The sequence below is a fragment of the Pelophylax lessonae genome (assembly GCF_965119305.1).
Source record: "Pelophylax lessonae genome assembly, chromosome: 13".
NCBI classification, from domain to species: Eukaryota; Metazoa; Chordata; class Amphibia; order Anura; family Ranidae; genus Pelophylax; species Pelophylax lessonae.
In genome coordinates, this window is record NC_138780.1 from 193309887 (window position 1) to 193327676 (window position 17790).

The following is a 17790-nucleotide window of genomic DNA, read 5'->3' on the forward strand; positions in this document are numbered from 1 at the left end:
CTGTGCATTATGCAGTCCTGTGCCCAGCGCTCTGTGCATTATGCAGTCCTGTGCCCAGCGCTCTGTGCATTATGCAGTCCTGTGCCCAGCGCTCTGTGCATTATGCAGTCCTGTGCCCAGCGCTCTGTGCATTATGCAGTCCTGTGCCCAGCGCTCTGTGTATTATGCAGTTCTGTGCCTAGTGCTCTGTGTATTATGGAGTCGTGTGCCCAGTGCTCTGTATTATGTGTATTATGCAATCCTGTACCCAGCGCTCTGTGTATTAAGTAGTCCTGTGCCCAGCGCTCTGTGTATTATACAGTCCTGTTCTGTGCCCAGCGCTCTGTGTGTTATGCAATCCTGTACCCAGTGCTCTGTGTATTATGCAGTCCTGTGCCCAGCGCCCTGAGCATTAAGTAGTCCTGTACCCAGTGCTCTGTGTATTAAGTAGTCCTGTGCCCAGCGCTCTGTGTATTATGCAGCCCTGTCCTGTGCCCAGCACTCTGTGTATTATGCAGCCCTGTACCCAGTGCTCTGTGTATTATGCAGTCCTGTACCCAGTGCTCTGTGTATTATGCAATCCTGTGCCCAGCGCTCTGTGTATTATGCAGTCCTGTGCCCAGCGCTCTGTGTATTACGCAGTCCTGTGCCCAGCGCTCTGTGTATTACGCAGTCCTGTGCCCAGCGCTCTGTGTATTATGCAGTCCTGTGCCCAGCGCTCTGTGTTTTATGCAGTCCTGTGCCCAGCGCTCTGTGCATTAAGTAGTCCTGTGCCATTTGCCAACAGAAACAAATGTCCCCTAATTTAATTTAAAAATCTGGTCACCTTACATGAAGGGGGAAAACCCTCCGGTCCAGAAGAGGTTGAAGCCCGTTATTTCACCTACAGGGCAGCAGCAGTCTGTGGTTTGTACAATAGAAATACAAGAATACCGACTTCCACAATTTATTACTCGGGTGACAGATTCAGATTGCGGAATAACGCTAAAACATTCTTTGCAATTTAAACATCCTAGTGAAAAAAAAGGAAAATCTGCACGCTAAGAAGGTAAAAGCTACATTTTCAGTTTGTGGTCATTTCCCTAAAATCAAAGATTTGATTAAACTCAAGTCAGGCATTTCCTCCAAAACCGGCCGGATACGTTCCGTCAATTCTGACCCTTCGCTTTGGTCAAGCAGCATCTCAAGAATTGTCATCACTCGTCAAGTCTATGTTGTTGGCTGGCCTCCAGGGGGCAGGCCTTGATTTCCCTTAGGGGCGGTTCCTGAACCCCCCCTAGCCTATTAAAGGGGGGGGGCAAACATTCCTCGCTTTGGTAGTACAGGTCAGGGCCTTGCAGGTCCGATAGCCAACAAAGTCTTCGATGGGACTTGGCTTTGTAAGTGAAGATTGGAGTTTTTGTAGATTTGTGATCTCGAAGGCAAAATAAAACGGTCAGAGTAGAGATTAGGCTTTAGGCAGCAGCTTCAGATGGGGCAAATCACAGAGGGGGTTAATCAGAACCAGTGCCCCCCTCTACTGCCCTCTGCTGGGAGACTCGGGAGTTGCCTGCCGTGTCAGTGCAGATCTTGGCAGACGTTATCCATAGCACGGGTGATGCTGTAAAAAAAAAAAAGAAACTAGGGTCAACGGGTCTCCAAAATAATAAATAATACATAAAACGGGAAAGGCAAAATAGATAAAAGCTGCTTAGCAATTTGAACCCACAACTGGAGGAAAGGGCCGTTATATACAGCGCCTGGGGGCAAAGATGCCAAACCGCGTCCCTCCCTTCCCTTAGGGCAGGGTGTCTCAACCAGGGTTCCGTGGAATCCTATGTTGCTAGGGGGTTCCTTGAGCAAGGGCAATTTCTGCCTCTCTGATAAGTTCCCAATGACACCATTGTTCCTTTTAGCTATCTGTAAGGGGGGTAATTCCCTTTTAGCCACCTGTAAGGGGGGTAATTCCCTTTTAGCTATCTGTAAGGGGGGTCATTCCCTTTTAGCCATCTGTAAGGGGGGTCATTCCCTTTTAGCCATCTGTAAGGGGGGTAATTCCCTTTTAGCCATCTGTAAGGGGGGGGGGGGTAATCCCCTTTTAGCCATCTGTAAGGGGGGTAATTCCCTTTTAGCTATCTGTAAGGGGGGCAATTCCCTTTTAGCCATCTGTAAGGGGGTTCATTTCCTTTTTAGCCATCTGTAAGGGGGGTAATTCCCTTTTAGCCACCTGTAAGGGGGTAATTCCCTTTTAGCCATCTGTAAGGGGGGTCATTCCCTTTTAGCTATCTGTAAGGGGGGTCATTCCCTTTTAGCCATCTGTAAGGGGGGCAATTCCCTTTTAGCCATCTGTAAGGGGGGGGGGGTACTTCTTCCCAATGATATGAGTAAGGAGCATTCTTCCCATTAAAGTGTCATGAGTTGTAGACTTTTAATTTTTAGCAGGTGTTCCCCGAGACCAGAAATGTATTTCAAGGGTTCCTTTGTGTTGAAAAGGTTGAGAAAGGCTGCTTTAGGGTTAGGGTCAGGGCTCCCCCATCCCTGCAATAAACCATTGCGGCCCCTCCTGCCCACCCCTTGTCCTGACCCTGATCATATACACAGCACAACAAATGTTCCAATGAGCAAAGACCCAACTTAGGCCCCTTTCACACTTGTATGACCTGAAAGTCACATGACTTGAAGCATTGCCTGTGTAATATTGAGGTCTATGGACCTCGGGTTGCATCAAAGTTGAACCAAAGTAGTGCAGGGACCAAAGCCGCACAGATATGAACGGTACTCAATGTAAATCATGAGGTATGACTTGTCATGCGACTTTGCAGTCCCAAGTTGTACAAGTGCGAAAGGGGCCTTATATGTTGCCAGAGGCCTCAGCAAATATATGTAGAAATTGCACATCTGCTTTGCGGCACCTCTGTGTCATGCAGTCCTAATCAATGATAGCATCAATAGTGCAACCTAAAGAGGCATTTGCTGAACTAAAAGGCAATTTACTTGGCTACTTGCCTACAGGGCACTTTCACCCCCTTCCTGCCCAGGCCAAATTTCAGCTTTCAGCGCTGTCGCACTTTGAATGCCAATAGTGCGGTCATGCAACGCTATACCCATATGACATTTTTTTAGCATTTTTTTTTCACACAAATAGAGCATTTTGATGGTATTTAATCACCATTGAGTTTTTTATTTTATTTTGTAAATAAATGAAAAAAGACCGGGAAAAAACAAAACAAAAAAAAATAAATAAAACACGGTTTTTAATAGTCCATTATAAAATTTTGCAAATAGGAAATTTTTCTCCTTCACTGATGGGTGCTGATGAGGCTGCATTGATAGGCAGCACTGATGGCCGCTGATGAGGCTGCACTGATGCGCGCTGAGGAGGCTGCATTGATGGGCGCTGAGGAGGCTGCATTGATAGGCAGCACTGATGAGCAGCTCTAATGGGCACTGATGGGCGCTGATGAGGCTGCATTGATGGGCAGCACTGATGAGGCTGCACTGATGAGGCAGCACTGATGGGCGCTGATGAGGCTGCATTGATAGGCTGCACTGATGGCCGCTGATGAGGCTGCACTGATGGGCGCTGAGGAGGCTGCATTGATAGGCAGCACTGATGAGCATCTCTAATGGGCACTGATGGGCGCTGATGAGGCTGCATTGATGGGCAGCACTGATGAGGCAGCACTGATGGGCGCTGATGAGGCTGCACTGATGGGCAGCACTGATGAGGCAGCACTGATGGGCGCTAATGAGGCTGCATTGATAGGCAGCACTGATGGGCGCTGAGGAGGCTGCATTGATAGGCAGGACAGATGGGCGCTGATGAGGCTGCATTGATAGGCAGCACTGATGGGCGCTGATGAGGCTGCATTGATAGGCAGGACAGATGGGCGCTGATGAGGCTGCACTGATGGGCGCTGAGGAGGCTGCATTGATAGGCAGCACTGATGAGCAGCTCTAATGGGCACTGATGGGCGCTGATGAGGCTGCATTGATGGGCAGCACTGATGAGGCTGCACTGATGAGGCAGCACTGACGGGCGCTGATGAGGCTGCATTGATAGGCTGCACTGATGGCCGCTGATGAGGCTGCACTGATGGGCGCTGAGGAGGCTGCATTGATAGGCAGCACTGATGAGCAGCTCTAATGGGCACTGATGGGCGCTGATGAGGCTGCATTGATGGGCAGCACTGATGAGGCTGCACTGATGGGCGCTGATGAGGCTGCACTAATGGGCAGCACTGATGAGGCAGCACTGATGGGCGCTAATGAGGCTGCATTGATAGGCAGCACTGATGGGCGCTGAGGAGGCTGCATTGATAGGCAGGACAGATGGGCGCTGATGAGGCTGCATTGATAGGCAGCACTGATGGGCGCTGATGAGGCTGCATTGATAGGCAGGACAGATGGGCGCTGATGAGGCTGCATTGATAGGCAGCACTGATGGGCGCTGATGAGGCTGCTTTAATAGGCAGCACTGATGAGGCTGCATTGATAGGGAGCAATGATGGGTGCTGATGAGGCTGCATCGATAGGTAGCACTGATGAGGCTGCATTGATGGGCAGCACTGATGGGCACTGATGAGACTGTATTGATGGGCAGCACTGACAGACTGCACTGATAGGTGACACCAATGAAGAGGCACTGATTGCTAGCTTTAGTGGGCATTGATAGGCAGCACCGGTGAGCACTCTTGGGACTGCACTGATAATCAAGCGACTGATGATCAGTGCCCGGATAATTATCAGTGTAATTTTCCCTTTCACACAAGCCGGTTATCGACTCTCTTCTCTCCTCATGCTGATAACCGGCTTGTGTTTACATTGTGATCAGCTGTAATTGGACACAGTTAATCAGGTGGGTAAAAGGCCACTGTGATTGGCCCTTTACCCCAATCCAGGATCAGCTGTGTCCTAAGGTCATATGAAGCCCTCTCAGAACTGTCTGACCACGCTGTAGCTGTCATTTGGCGATCTAAAGCGCGGAAGTGGTTAGAGGTGACATCTTGCTCCCTGTGGTGCACTTAATGCAAAAGTCTCACTTCCATTTTTAATAATGCTTTTCTCCAGGGGATAAAAGTACCTGTAGAACTTTGCCCATGGTGGAGAGATTGGAATCTGATTGCTTCTGTGGACAGGTATCTTTTATAAATGTAACAAGCTGAGATTAGGAGCACTCCCTTGAAGAGAGTCCTCCTAATCTCAGCTTGTTCCCTGTATAGAAGACACCTGGGAGCCAGAAATCTTGCTTACTGATACGGGATCAAATATTTATTTCACTCATTAAAATGCAAATCAATTTATAATTTTTTTGAAATGCGTCTTTCTGGATATTTTTGTTGTTATTCCCTCTCTCACTGGTAAAATAAACCGACCAATAAAATTATAGACTGGTCATTTCTTTGTCAGTGGGAAAATGTACAAAATCAGCAGAGGATCAAATACTATTTTCCCCTCACTGTATCGTCATGCTCATGTGCACCTTTTCCCTTTGCTGGGTTTTGGGTTTGGTGCAGACACACTGCAAGTCTTCAGCTGCCTTGTAGCTTCTGGTGTGCTGCTGTACCTTAAGTGCCGGTTCACACATATGCGATGCAGGAATCCTGCGAATCCACTGCGGGTTCCCACATTGCATTCAACTCGCAGGCAGTTCACACTGCCACATGCGAATCGCTGGGGGGTGTCAATACAATGTTAACGACACCCCCAGATCAGTTTTCATATCGCAGTGCGAACTGTCAGTTCGGACATGAATCGGGTGTGAACACCTATGCGATCCGATCCTGGTGCGGAGCAAAAAAAAAGGGTCCTGTGCGACTTTGGTCTGAATGCGATGCAAATTCAGCCATACAATCTGAATTCGCAACGCACAGACATCGCATGTGATTTTCAAAGCAGTGCGCTCAGAAACGCATGCGATGTCTGACATCGCATGTGTGAACCGGCACTAAAGGAAGCAGATAGGGCCGCGTCCAGGTGAGCCTGCTCTCGGTTTCTGCATCGCTATACTATGGGGGAGGAGTTAAAGAAAAATGGTGCGCTTAGAGTTGCTGCAGCTGTGCATAGTAACCAATCAGCTCCTAACTTCAGCTTGTTCCAATAAGCTTTGATCATAAAACCTGGAAGATGATTGGTTACTATGACAGCTGCTCCAGATTCTGTGTGCTCCAGTTTTAGTAAATCATCCCCTAAATATCCTGTAGGGCTCTTTCACGCGGGCGGTCCGATCAGATCTGCCTGTCCATTTTTTTGGCAGATCTGAACGGTCCCCCCATGCATCTCTACGGGGCATCGGATGTCAGCGGAGACATCTCCACTGACATCCGATCCGTCAAATCTGGACGGATGGAAACCCGATCGGATGGGATCGGATGTGAACGGACCCAACGGTCCGTTCCCATCCGATTTCCCCCCATAGAGATGCATGGGGAACTGACAGCTGTGTCTCCGCACACAGCGCAGGGAGACACAGCTGTCATCCTCCTGCTCAGCGGGGGAATCGGCGGATCGATCCCCCGCTGAGAAAAACGGACTCCGTCTAACGGACGGAGTGTATGAAAGGGGCCTAAGGGTCCTTACACACGGGCAATCCGATCCGATCGTCAGTTTTTCAGGCGGACCTGATCAGATGCTCCATGCATCCCTATGGGGCAGCGGATGTCAGCGGTGACATGTCCGCTGATATTCGATCCGATCCGTGAAATCCGGACAGATGGAAACCCTATTTTCCATCCATCTGGAGAATCGGATCGGATGAGAACGGACAAGCGGTCCGTTCTCATCTGATCTCCCTATAAAGGACAGCGGGGATCTGACAGCTCCGTCTCTGCACACAGAGCGGAGATGGAGCGGTCATCCGCCTGCTCAGCGGGGATCGGCGGATCGATCCCCCGCTGAGCAGAACGGACCTCGTCAGACGGTGCGCCGTGTGAAAGGACCCTTAGGCACCACACTTATCAGAGGAGTCTTTACATGGCAAATGTTTGCAACTAAACCTATGTTAAAAAAAAAAAAAAAAAAAAAAAAGTTAAAACTTTAAAACTTTTTTTTTTTTTTTTTTAAACTTTTTGAGTAGTTGGAATGGATTGGTTTTCTTTTGCTGGGGACCCCTGGGGACTATTGGGTTGTATATTGCCCTGCCCATGTGCACCTTTCCTTTATGCTAATCTCAAACAGATCAGAGTGGTTGCCATTGATTTCTTCAGAAGAGTCGCAGGATACGGAGAAGATACGGATGACGATTAATATTACTACAAGGAAAGGCAGGGATGATTACCTCTCTAGTGGAAATCCGGATTCACAGAGGTTCACCAGAGTGTACAGCTGTCTCATGGAGTATTCATACTGCAATGACAAACACACAGTCAGTTCTCATATCACCGCTAACACAGAAACAATTAGGATTCATTTGTTGCACAATGAAAGCAATATCCTGGATATCAGAGGTTTATATACTTCTGGCCAAGGCTTTTTTTCCAGAGGGAATGCAGGGGAACACCGTTCCGGCACCTCCAGCATTACATTTATGTAATGGTAAGGGGTTCAGGGTCTATTAATGCTAGCTGCTGAGGGATCTATCTCGGCGGGGCAGGGGTCTATTGTGGCTAAGGAGGTCTATTGTTGCTGGTTGGCGGGGGGGGGGGAAATCTACTGTTTCTGGGGGTGGCTCTGATGTTGCTGGGAGGGGGAGGGATCTAGTAATGCTGGTTGCCGGGAAAAATGTTGCTGCTGGGGGTATGTTGTTGCTGGAGGAGGGTGTATTTTGTTGTGGGTGATCCATTGTTGCTAGGGGGGGGGGGGTCTATTGTTACTGGCTGCAGGAAAAACTGTTGTTGCTGGGGAAGGGGGTATTTTGTTGCGAGTGATCTATTGTTGCTGGGGGGGGAGTAAATTGTTGCTGGCTGCAGGGAGATCTGTTATTGCTACTGGGATCTTTTGTTGCTGGGGAAGGGGGTATTTTGTTGTGGGTGATCCATTGTTGCTGGCTGCTGGAGAGACTAATGCTGCTGGCTGTAGGGAGATCTGTTATTGCTACTTGGATCTTTTGTTGCTGGGGGAGGGGGGTATTTTGTTGTGGGTGATCCATTGTTGCTAGGGGGGGGGGGTCTATTGTCGCTGGCTGCAGGGAGATCTGTTTTTGCTACTGGGGAATTTTGTTGTGGGTGATCCATTGTTGCTAGGGGGGGGTCTATTGTCGCTGGCTGCAGGGAGATCTGTTATTGCTACTGGGGATCTTTTGTTGTTTGGGCGAGGGGGTATTTTGTTGTGGGTGATCCATTGTTGCGAGGGGGGGTCTATTGTTGCTGGCTGCAGGGAGGTCTGTTATTGCTACTGGGGATCTTTTTTTGCTGGGGGGGTATTTTGTTGCGAGTGATCCATTGTTGCTGGCTGCAGGGAGATCTGTTATTGCTACTGGGGATCTTTTGTTGATGGGGGGAGGGGGTATTTTGTTGTAGGTGGTCCAGTGTTGCTGGGGGGATCTATTGTTGATGGCTGCTATACTTGACTACTTTTCTTGTTCTTATTAAAACATTCCATACAAATTACTTAGTACCACAATTGTTACTTGGTTCTGTATTCTCTAAAAGGGGCGATACTGGGAGGTGGGATGGGGTGGAACCAAGAATTGGTGCAAGAGGCAGGTAGAGGGTGGAGACAAGGGGTGACTCGGAAAGGGGGGAGGGAGTTCCTGCACCTATTGTCTTAGAAATAAAGCCCTGCTTCCAACACAAAATAAGGTCTCAGACCAAGGGTTGGGATTCCTGTGATTGTAAATATACAGGAAGGGAATTAAGCAAAGAGTGGTGAAAGCACAAAGCCTGCACCACTCTTCTAAGCTGAGAAAATGAAGCAGATCCTGTTTCGTTAGGACTGATCAGCTCCCTGTTCTATGCTGTGTCTGTGGAAGACACAGCACAGTACAGCTGGCACTGCATACTCCGATCCCTCTACCCATCCCTGCCTCCTTCTAAGCTGAGATCAAGAGGGAGGAGAAGGATTATTACAGGCTCTAGATGGAATTGTGTTGCAGATTTAGAAATGGCCAGCAGAGGAATGTTCATTTTGATGTCAATTTTCAATTAAGTTTTAGTCATAGTCATTTGACTAAAACGTCATTTTAGTTTTAGTCGTATTTTAGTCATTTGAATTGTTTTAGTCATATTTTAGTTTACTAAAATAGTATTAATTTATTCAACTTTTAGTCGACAATATTAACACTGCTGATGAGAACCCAACATTCTAGGGGGTGTAGAATCAATGGGCAACTCTCTATGAATTATAGAAAAAATATCTCAAAATCTTTCATAAACTGATGAAGAGGGAAAATGAAGTGTGACAAAATGAGATTTTCATGAAGATCATGTGACACCCCTAAGAGAAGCAGCAGATTGAGGCTGTGATGAGGACAATAAACAGGACTTACCAGGGGGTTGTGCCAGTTGAAGCACTGATTCTTGAAGTGTTCAGCAGCGGTGCGGTAACATGCGCGATCGTTAATTTCATTCTGATCGGTGAGAATCTCTTCTGTCAACTCATCCGATTCGGTCACCACAGAAACAATCTTCTTCACCGATTCCTGAATCAAGGCTTTGGCCTGGAGGGAAGACGAGGAGGGATGGATATAAAAGCCGGCTATGATATATTGGTTTATACTAGTGGTCGACCGAGATCGTTTTTTTATGGCCAATACCGATATTTTGGTCATCCCATATCGGTATCAGACAATATTTTCGTACATTAAAAAAACATTTATTTTCTTTAAATTTTTGTTTTTGACAGGTACACTTGTGGAGGGATCTGGGGGTCTAAAAACACCCCAAAGCCCTCCTCTGCACTTAAAAGCATTCAAAATACCAAGTTTGGCTGTTTTGAATGTGGTAATTTTTTAGAATTTGGCGCCGAGTACCCGGAAGTGATGACATCACTTCCGGGTTTGTACATGGAGACCAGATATGAGCCGAATGCGGCTTTGATCGGGTCTTCGGCAGCCGTGCAGGCTGGTTGCCCGGGTCTCCCTCTCCGCTCTCATCTCCCGGGCGAGCCGCGGAAGGCGGCGGGAGGGGGGGGGGACGTCCCCTCCCGCTCCTTGTAATGACAGCCGAGTGGCTTCTCAGCCGCATCGGTTGTCCTTACAAGACAGCCAACCATCGGCTATGGACGCCGGTACCGGGGTGATGCCTCTAGCTGCAGACATCACTCCGGAACAAGCACTTTCTCGAAATATCGGCAATACCGGTCCCCTTGGTGGCCGATTCCAGATAGATTGGGGACAGTGCATATCTGCCCCCGATATATCGGCTTTGCCAATGATCGGTCGATCCCTAGTTTATACAGTATAAGGACCAGAAGAAGAAAATCAGGTACCTCGGTCAGTGACCACACTCCTCGAATGAGGTTAGGCAACACAGCTTGGTCACAGACCCACCATCTTGACTGAACAATGATTGTATAACCATTGCATTGATGATATCACCATTCTTCACCAGTAAGTGTCCAGTGCTAGACTGACAGATTTCGGTATTTATACTAACCACTTCAAGTCCTTAGGAGGTTTAAAAAAAAGTTCTGGACTTAAAGTGGTTAAAACAAGTTCATAGCTAGAGCTGCAGCCATAAGCTTGGAATATTTTTCATTTTTTTCTTATCTTTTTACAGCTGGCCGATAACTTTTACAATAGCACAATCTGTGCTTGACTAGCTCTAGCTGCATCAGTGCAGGGGGACAACGGGGTTCCTTTGTGATAGCAATAAAGTTACATATACAAAAAAAAAGTAAAGAAAAGAGTGTTAAAAATAAAAAAAATTATATAATATATATATATATATATATATATATATATATATATATATATATATATATATATATATATATATATATTATATATAAAAATATAATTTTTCTTTTTTATAAAGTTAATTTTTTACACTATATATATATATTATATATACAAACATTACACACACTAAAGCCCCGTACACACGCACCGATTGTCGGCCGACCATTCGACCGTCTTTTGTCCCAGGGCTGTCGTGTCTGTTGAAAAGTGCTAAAGACTGCACACAAATTTTGTCGGTCAACAACAGCCGACTGCAGAAGTGATGTCATGTGATGGTTAACTTTCCGTGTGTTTTTTCTTCTCTGAGCATGCCCAGTCTTGCTCATCTGCTTTTGGTCGGCCGAATTCTGTACTGACTGACGAACAATCGGCCGTTCTTTGTTGGCCTTCAAAAATTTTATAGCCTGCACACCAGATTTTGTTCGGCCAAAAAGTCGCAGTCGGTTGTCGGAAGCATCATACTAAACAAGCCGACAATCGGCCGAATATTTACGGCCGACAATCGGTACGTGTGTACGGGCCTTTACTTAAAAAGCACTCTCATTCCCCCACATATACATGCAAATCGACACAGCCCGAGTGAGAGCAATAGATTTAGGGCAATCATTTACAATTAACTCTATACTGGTAACTTGTAAAGGCTTTTTCAGAGTCACCTATGAAAAAAAGAGAGTGTTGACATATTGGGTATCCATTTACTCGGTGCAATATCTTGTATTTAAAAAAGGGTATTATATTGCATTTGTGTGCACAAAAATTTATTTGTGCCTAACAATGTGTTTGATCAAAAATATTCTGCAACATAAAAATTTGCAACGCCCACCATTTTATTCTCAAGGATCTCTGCTTTCAGAAAATATAGAATATTTTAAGGTTATAAATCATTTTCTAGCAAAAAATGCTGATTATTTTTAAAGGTTTGAAAAAAAAAAAAATGCTGATTTTTTTTTTTTTCTGTTTTCTATATATCTGCAGTTCAGCTATAAAATGGAAATTAAAATATAATATTTTATGATTGCATTAGTGGCCAGGTCCTCTCACCTCCTGTAGGGCCTTTATCCTGTGCAATGTATTCAGGGCCTCGGTAGCATCATTGGTAGCCAGGAACTTCTTCTTGAGGATGGCCATGGGCACCTCTGGGCTGGGGGTCAGGTGCAGATTGCGTATTGGCTCCAGGGTCATGCGAGGGGCCACTGTTGTAGCGCTACCCTGGAACTGTCTCACTGTCATCTTGGAAATAGTCTAAGGAAAAAAGCAATAAGATACAGAATATGAATAACAAAATATAGCTTTACCTCCCCCTTTATAGAGATCTTATAGCTTTACCTCCCCCCTTTAAGAGATCTTAGTTTCTGACAGAACCGACCACTTTAATGCAGAACCGACCACACGCGCATGCAGTACATCTCCGCCATACATGTACACATTTCCCTATATTGCCCCTTTAAACTTCATTTGAGATGATCACACAGTGCCTTCTGAGTTCCCAAGCAGTATGGCCAGCCCTTCCTGGACTAAAGAACTCCACCCATCCCCCCCACCCTTCATTAATCTCGCTCCCAGCAATGCTGCCACCTTGACTCTTGGAAGCCTGTCCACAGACAATGTGTAGGAAGAGGCCCCATGCACGGTACAAGAGAAAGTCAGAGACCGCAGACATTTCACAGGAGATGGTCAGAGACTATTCACTGAGTCATAGACTGGAGCTGTGGTGTACCTAGAGCATTTGGCACCTGGGGCGGATCCTTTATCTGGCACCCCCCCCCCCCCCCAAACTTTAAAATGTAAAAAAACACCCACCAAAATTTGTAATGTTTTCAAAAATGTTTATTGCACAAATTTCACAGTGCCCCTTCCAGTCTGACCCCCCCCCCCCAATCACAGTTCCCCCTTTTGCACACTCTGCCTCCCCTGCACTGTCCTACCTTGCAGACCCGCTGCAGGGAGGAGATGGCCAGAGACTGCAGACCCGCTGCAGGGAGGAGATGGCCAGAGACTGCAGACCCGCTGCAGGGAGGAGATGGCCAGAGAATGCAGACCCGCTGCAGGGAGGAGATGGCCAGAGACTGCAGACCCGCTGCAGGGAGGAGATGGCCAGAGACTGCAGACCCGCTGCAGGGAGGAGATGGCCAGAGACTGCAGACCCGCTGCAGGGAGGAGATGGCCAGAGACTGCAGACCCGCTGCAGGGAGGAGATGGCCAGAGACTGCAGACCCGCTGCAGGGAGGAGATGGCCAGAGACTGCAGACCCGCTGCAGGGAGGAGATGGCCAGAGACTGCAGACCCGCTGCAGGGAGGAGATGACCAGAGACTGCAGACCCGCTGCAGGCAGAGATGGTCAGAGACTGCAGACCCGCTGCAGGCAGAGATGGTCAGAGACTGCAGACCCGCTGCAGGCAGAGATGGTCAGAGACTGCAGACCCGCTGCAGGCAGAGATGGTCAGAGACTGCAGACCCGCTGCAGGCAGAGATGGTCAGAGACTGCAGACACGCTACAGGAGATGGTCAGAGACTGCAGACATGCTACAGGAGATGGTCAGAGACTGCAGACATGCTACAGGAGATAGTCAGAGACTGCAGACATGCTACAGGAGATGGCCAGAGACTGCAGACACACTAAAATTGATAAAAACATTCAGTAAAGATAAATTCCGGAAGAGATTTCTGTAGAGGAATACAAACTACTGACAGTGTGCACATCTATACAGATCCAACAAACAATGCATGCCTCCATCACTCACCCGGTTCCCATACTGCTTCACATGACTGGTATTGGTGTGTTGCTTCACCAGAATAAACTGTTTATGTAAGGTCTCCTTCGACAGATCCTCCTAAAAGAGAAATAATGTATTTTATGTGAAGTCATAGGACAGAAAACACTTGAATGAATATACATGCATGCATACATACACAACAATTCATCATCACTAAACAATCATCATAAAAAACAGCGGCTATTTTTTTTTGGCACTTTTGTTTTGGGGTCAGGTGACAGCATGGGATTCCTTTTCAACATTCCTTCTATATGTGGTGGACTTGGTTACATTGACTAGGGGCACCTCCTCTTGTGACAGCATGGCTCCTGCTCAATGTCCATTAAACTGAGCTGGGGGCTACATGTGCAGGGGGCATATTTACACATACTAGACAATACTGCTGTCGTGACAGCGCGGCTCTTGATAGAAGTTGCTGGGGGGGGGGTTATATGTACAGGGGGGATGGTTAAATTCACTAGACATAGCTGCTGTTGTGATAGCAAGGCTATCGTTGGGAGTCGCGGTCAATCAAACTGAGCTGGGAGCATAGTTGCATGTACAGGGGGTGTGGTTACATGTAATAGACTCAGCTGCTGTTGTGGTAGAGGGGCTTTTGAAAGGTTGCGGTCAATCAAACCAAGCTGGGGGTGTGGTTACATGGACTAAGGGCATGCTTACATTCACTAGTCGCAGCTGCTGTTGTGACAGCAAGGCTATTGTTGGAAGGTACTCTTATCTAAACTAAGCTGGGGGCGTGGTGACATATGCAGGGGAGTGATTGTTTTCTCTAAGCCCAGCCTAGGAACATCCTGCTAGGTGCCACTGTCAAGCAAACTGAGCTGGGGGTATGGTTACATATGAAGGAGAGTGGTTGCTTTCACTAAGCCCAGCCTAGGAACCTCCTGCTAGGTTCCACTGTCAAACTGAGCTAGGGGTGTGGTTATATATGCAGGGGAGTGATTGCTTTCACTAAGGCCCGGTTTCCACTAGTGCGACTTGTTGTGCGTCTTGACACATGTCAAGTCGCACAGCAAGTCAAAAGCCATTCATTTCTATTTGGCCCGTTCTCACTGCCGCGACTTGAGTTGCGGCGACTTGAAAAGTAGTTTGTGCACTACTTTTGGGCCGACTTCAGTGCGACTTCCTTCTATAATGAGGGACAGGTCTCACTGAAAGCCGCGAACAAGTGAACACTACAGAGTCGCGCTAGAAGTAGCACGACTCTGTTGCCGTTGCAGTGGAAACCGAGCCTTAACCTGACCTAGGAAATTCCTGCTAGGAGCCACTGTCAAACTAAGCTGGGGGGGGTGGTTACATATGCAGGGGAGACGATGCTTTCACTAAGCCCAACCTAGGAACCTCCTGCTAGGAGCCACTGTCAAACTGAGCTGGGGTGTGGTTACATATGCAGGGGAGTGGTTGCTTTCACCAAGTCCAGCCTAGGAACCTCCTGCTAGGTGTCACAGTCAAGCAAACTGAGCTGGGGGTGTGGTTACATATGAAGGGGAGTGGTTGCTTTCACTAAGCCCAGCCTGGGAACCTCCTGCTAGGTGCCACTATCAAACTAAGCTGGGCGTGGTTACATATGCAGGGGAGTGGTTGCTTTTACTAAGCCCAGCCTAGGAACTTCCTCCTAGGAGCCACTGTCAATCGAACTGAGCGGGGGGAGGCTTGTCAGTCAAGCTGACTATGGTCCTACAGGTACTGCATCTTCTAGCTTCAATTGATAAATTAATTAGAAATGTAAGCAGTTACTCGTTTTCAGTCTTTTATACATTGTATCATTTATTATTAATTTCTGACCTATACCTGATTGCCTTCAGAAACAAGAGAGCCGATTGGCTGCAATTGGACAGCTTGTACAGTTCCTATTCCAGATACTTGGTGAGCTGGCAGTGTAAATTGAGGCATTTTAATGCCTGTACAGAAAAGAAAACTCACCATGTCGGAGTCCTCCATCCAGCTGACACTGTAAAGATCGCCGAGGTATGTGTCTCGCTTTTCATCATAATAACAGGCGTAAGAGGACTCGTGAGAGTTGGCTGCTGTGGTGGCGTAAACTGAAAAAAAAAATATAACACATAAAAGATGTAAATATATGACAATGATGTGTGTTGCACACTATGGGGTTGATTTACTAAAAACTGGAGTGGAGAATCTGGTGCAACATGGTAGCCAATCAGCTTCTAACTTCAGTTTGTTCAATTAAGCTTTGACAAAAAAAAAAAAAAAAACCTGGAAGCCGATTGCTTTCTATGCAGAGCTGCACTCTCCAATTTTAGTAAATCTCCCTCTATCTGTCCCGGTGAAGGAATTTCAGACAAGCAGCAGTTCACAGTCTGTTATAAATTATAACGCCGAATACAGTGCAGATATTTTATATAAATAAATGCAACATCCAGACACACACAGGTCATCTCTTTATTGTATACATCAAACCATGAGCAATTAGTAAATTGCATTTTTATCTTTTTTTTTTTTTTTTTTAATAAACACACCCCTTTAAAAAACACTACTTTGTACATTTGCACTGTGCCTGGAGGAAATCAAGGCATTAATGGGGAGAATATACAAGCAGTGTGAAGATAGTGCCCGGTGTGGGAATTGAATCCAGGAGCACAGTGCTGCAAGGGACAGTTCCAAGCACTATGCCGCTGTGCAACCTGAGCAAGACTGAACTAATCACAGGCAGCCAGAGGACACCTATAAAGGCTTCTGCCTCATCTGATAGAAATTTGCTCCAGTGTACAATCTCAGCGTGCCTTTGGTACAGGGATGAAATAATTTCTACGTGCATGCGTGGAATTTACATCTTCCCAGCGTGGTCAATCAACCCACCGAGCCTGGAAAATGACCAGACAAGGATGTCAGCGGTGATGGCAGATATTGCATCACTGGGTGAGGCTTTGATAGGTATGTGTGCCATAAGGTGCAAATATGCTGTTCTTATTTAACCTTGCATATGTCATCCTGGTTCCGATATTCAAGAAGCTGAACCCAGAAGACGACCAGCAGCAGCAATGGAGAGAGCAATGAGATTGGGGCTGTAGCATCCCTGAAGGGGACCAAGGAGACTGGAGACGTAGAATTACTGAAGAGGGCCAAAGAGACTGGGGACATAGCATCGCTGGAGGGGACCAAAGAGACTGGGGACATAGCATCACTGTAGAGGACCAAGGAGACTGGGGATGCAGCATCACTGGAGGGCACCAAGGAGACTGGGAAGGTAGCATCACTGGAGGGGACCGAGGAGACTGGGAAGGTAGCATCACTGAAGAGGACCAACGAGATTGGGGATGCAGCATTGCTGGAGGTGACCAAGGAGACTGGGGATTCAGCATCACTGGAGGTGACCAAGGAGACTGGGGATGCAGCATCACTGGAGGGGACCAAGGAGACTGGGGATGCAGCATCACTGGAGGGGACCAAGGAGACTGGGGATGCAGCATCACTGGAGGGGACAAAGGAGACTGGGGATGCAGCATCACTGGAGGGGACCAAGGAGACTGGGGATGCAGCATCACTGGAGGGGACCAAGGAGACTGGGAAGGTAGCATCACTGGAGAGGACCAAAGAGATTGGGGACGCAGCATTGCTGGAGGAGACCAAGGAGACTGGGGATGCAGCATCAATGGAGGGGACCAAGGAGACTGGGAAGGTAGCATCACTGGAGAGGACCAAAGAGATTGGGGACGCAGCATTGCTGGAGGGGACCAAGGAGACTGGGGATGCAGCATCACTGGAGGGGACCAAAGAGATTGGGGATGCAGCATTGCTGGAGGGGACCAAGGAGACTGGGGATGCAGCATCACGGGAGGGGACCAAATAGATTGGGGACGCAGCATTGCTGGAGGGGACCAAGGAGACTGGGGGTGTAGCATCCCTGGGAGAGGACCAAAGAGACTAGGGATGTACATCACTGGAGGCGACCTAGGATACTGGGGACATAGCATTACTGGAGGGGACCAAGACTAGGGACCTAATTGTGCTGGAAGGGACCAAGGAGACTGGGGACCTGGCATTAACTGAAGGGGCCAAAGAGAGACTGGGGATGTAGCCCCACTGGAGGTGACCTAGGAGACTGGGGACATAGCATCACTGGAAGGGACCAAGAAGACTGGGGACCTAGCATCACTGGAAGGGACCAAGAAGACTGGGGACCTAGCATCACTGGAAGGGACCAAGAAGACTGGGGACCTAGCATCACTGGAAGGGACCAAGAAGACTGGGGACCTGGCA

The 17790-nt window shown here is 47.7% G+C and overlaps 1 protein-coding gene across 1 annotated transcript in view; it reads right to left on the reverse strand.

The window, feature by feature from the left end:
• Window positions 1-1381: 1381 nt before the first annotated feature.
• The window catches only part of LOC309569565 (legumain-like), a 54218-nt gene continuing 37809 nt past the window's right edge, over window positions 1382-17790 (reverse strand). The window contains exons 9-14 of the mRNA XM_082275445.1: window positions 15493-15611; window positions 13537-13626; window positions 11837-12037; window positions 9383-9553; window positions 7235-7302; window positions 1382-1579 (exon numbers count right to left, since the gene is read on the reverse strand). Of these exons, the coding sequence (XP_082131571.1) occupies window positions 1537-1579; window positions 7235-7302; window positions 9383-9553; window positions 11837-12037; window positions 13537-13626; window positions 15493-15611 (692 nt within the window). The 3' untranslated portion in view covers window positions 1382-1536. The remainder of the gene's footprint in view (window positions 1580-7234; window positions 7303-9382; window positions 9554-11836; window positions 12038-13536; window positions 13627-15492; window positions 15612-17790) is intronic.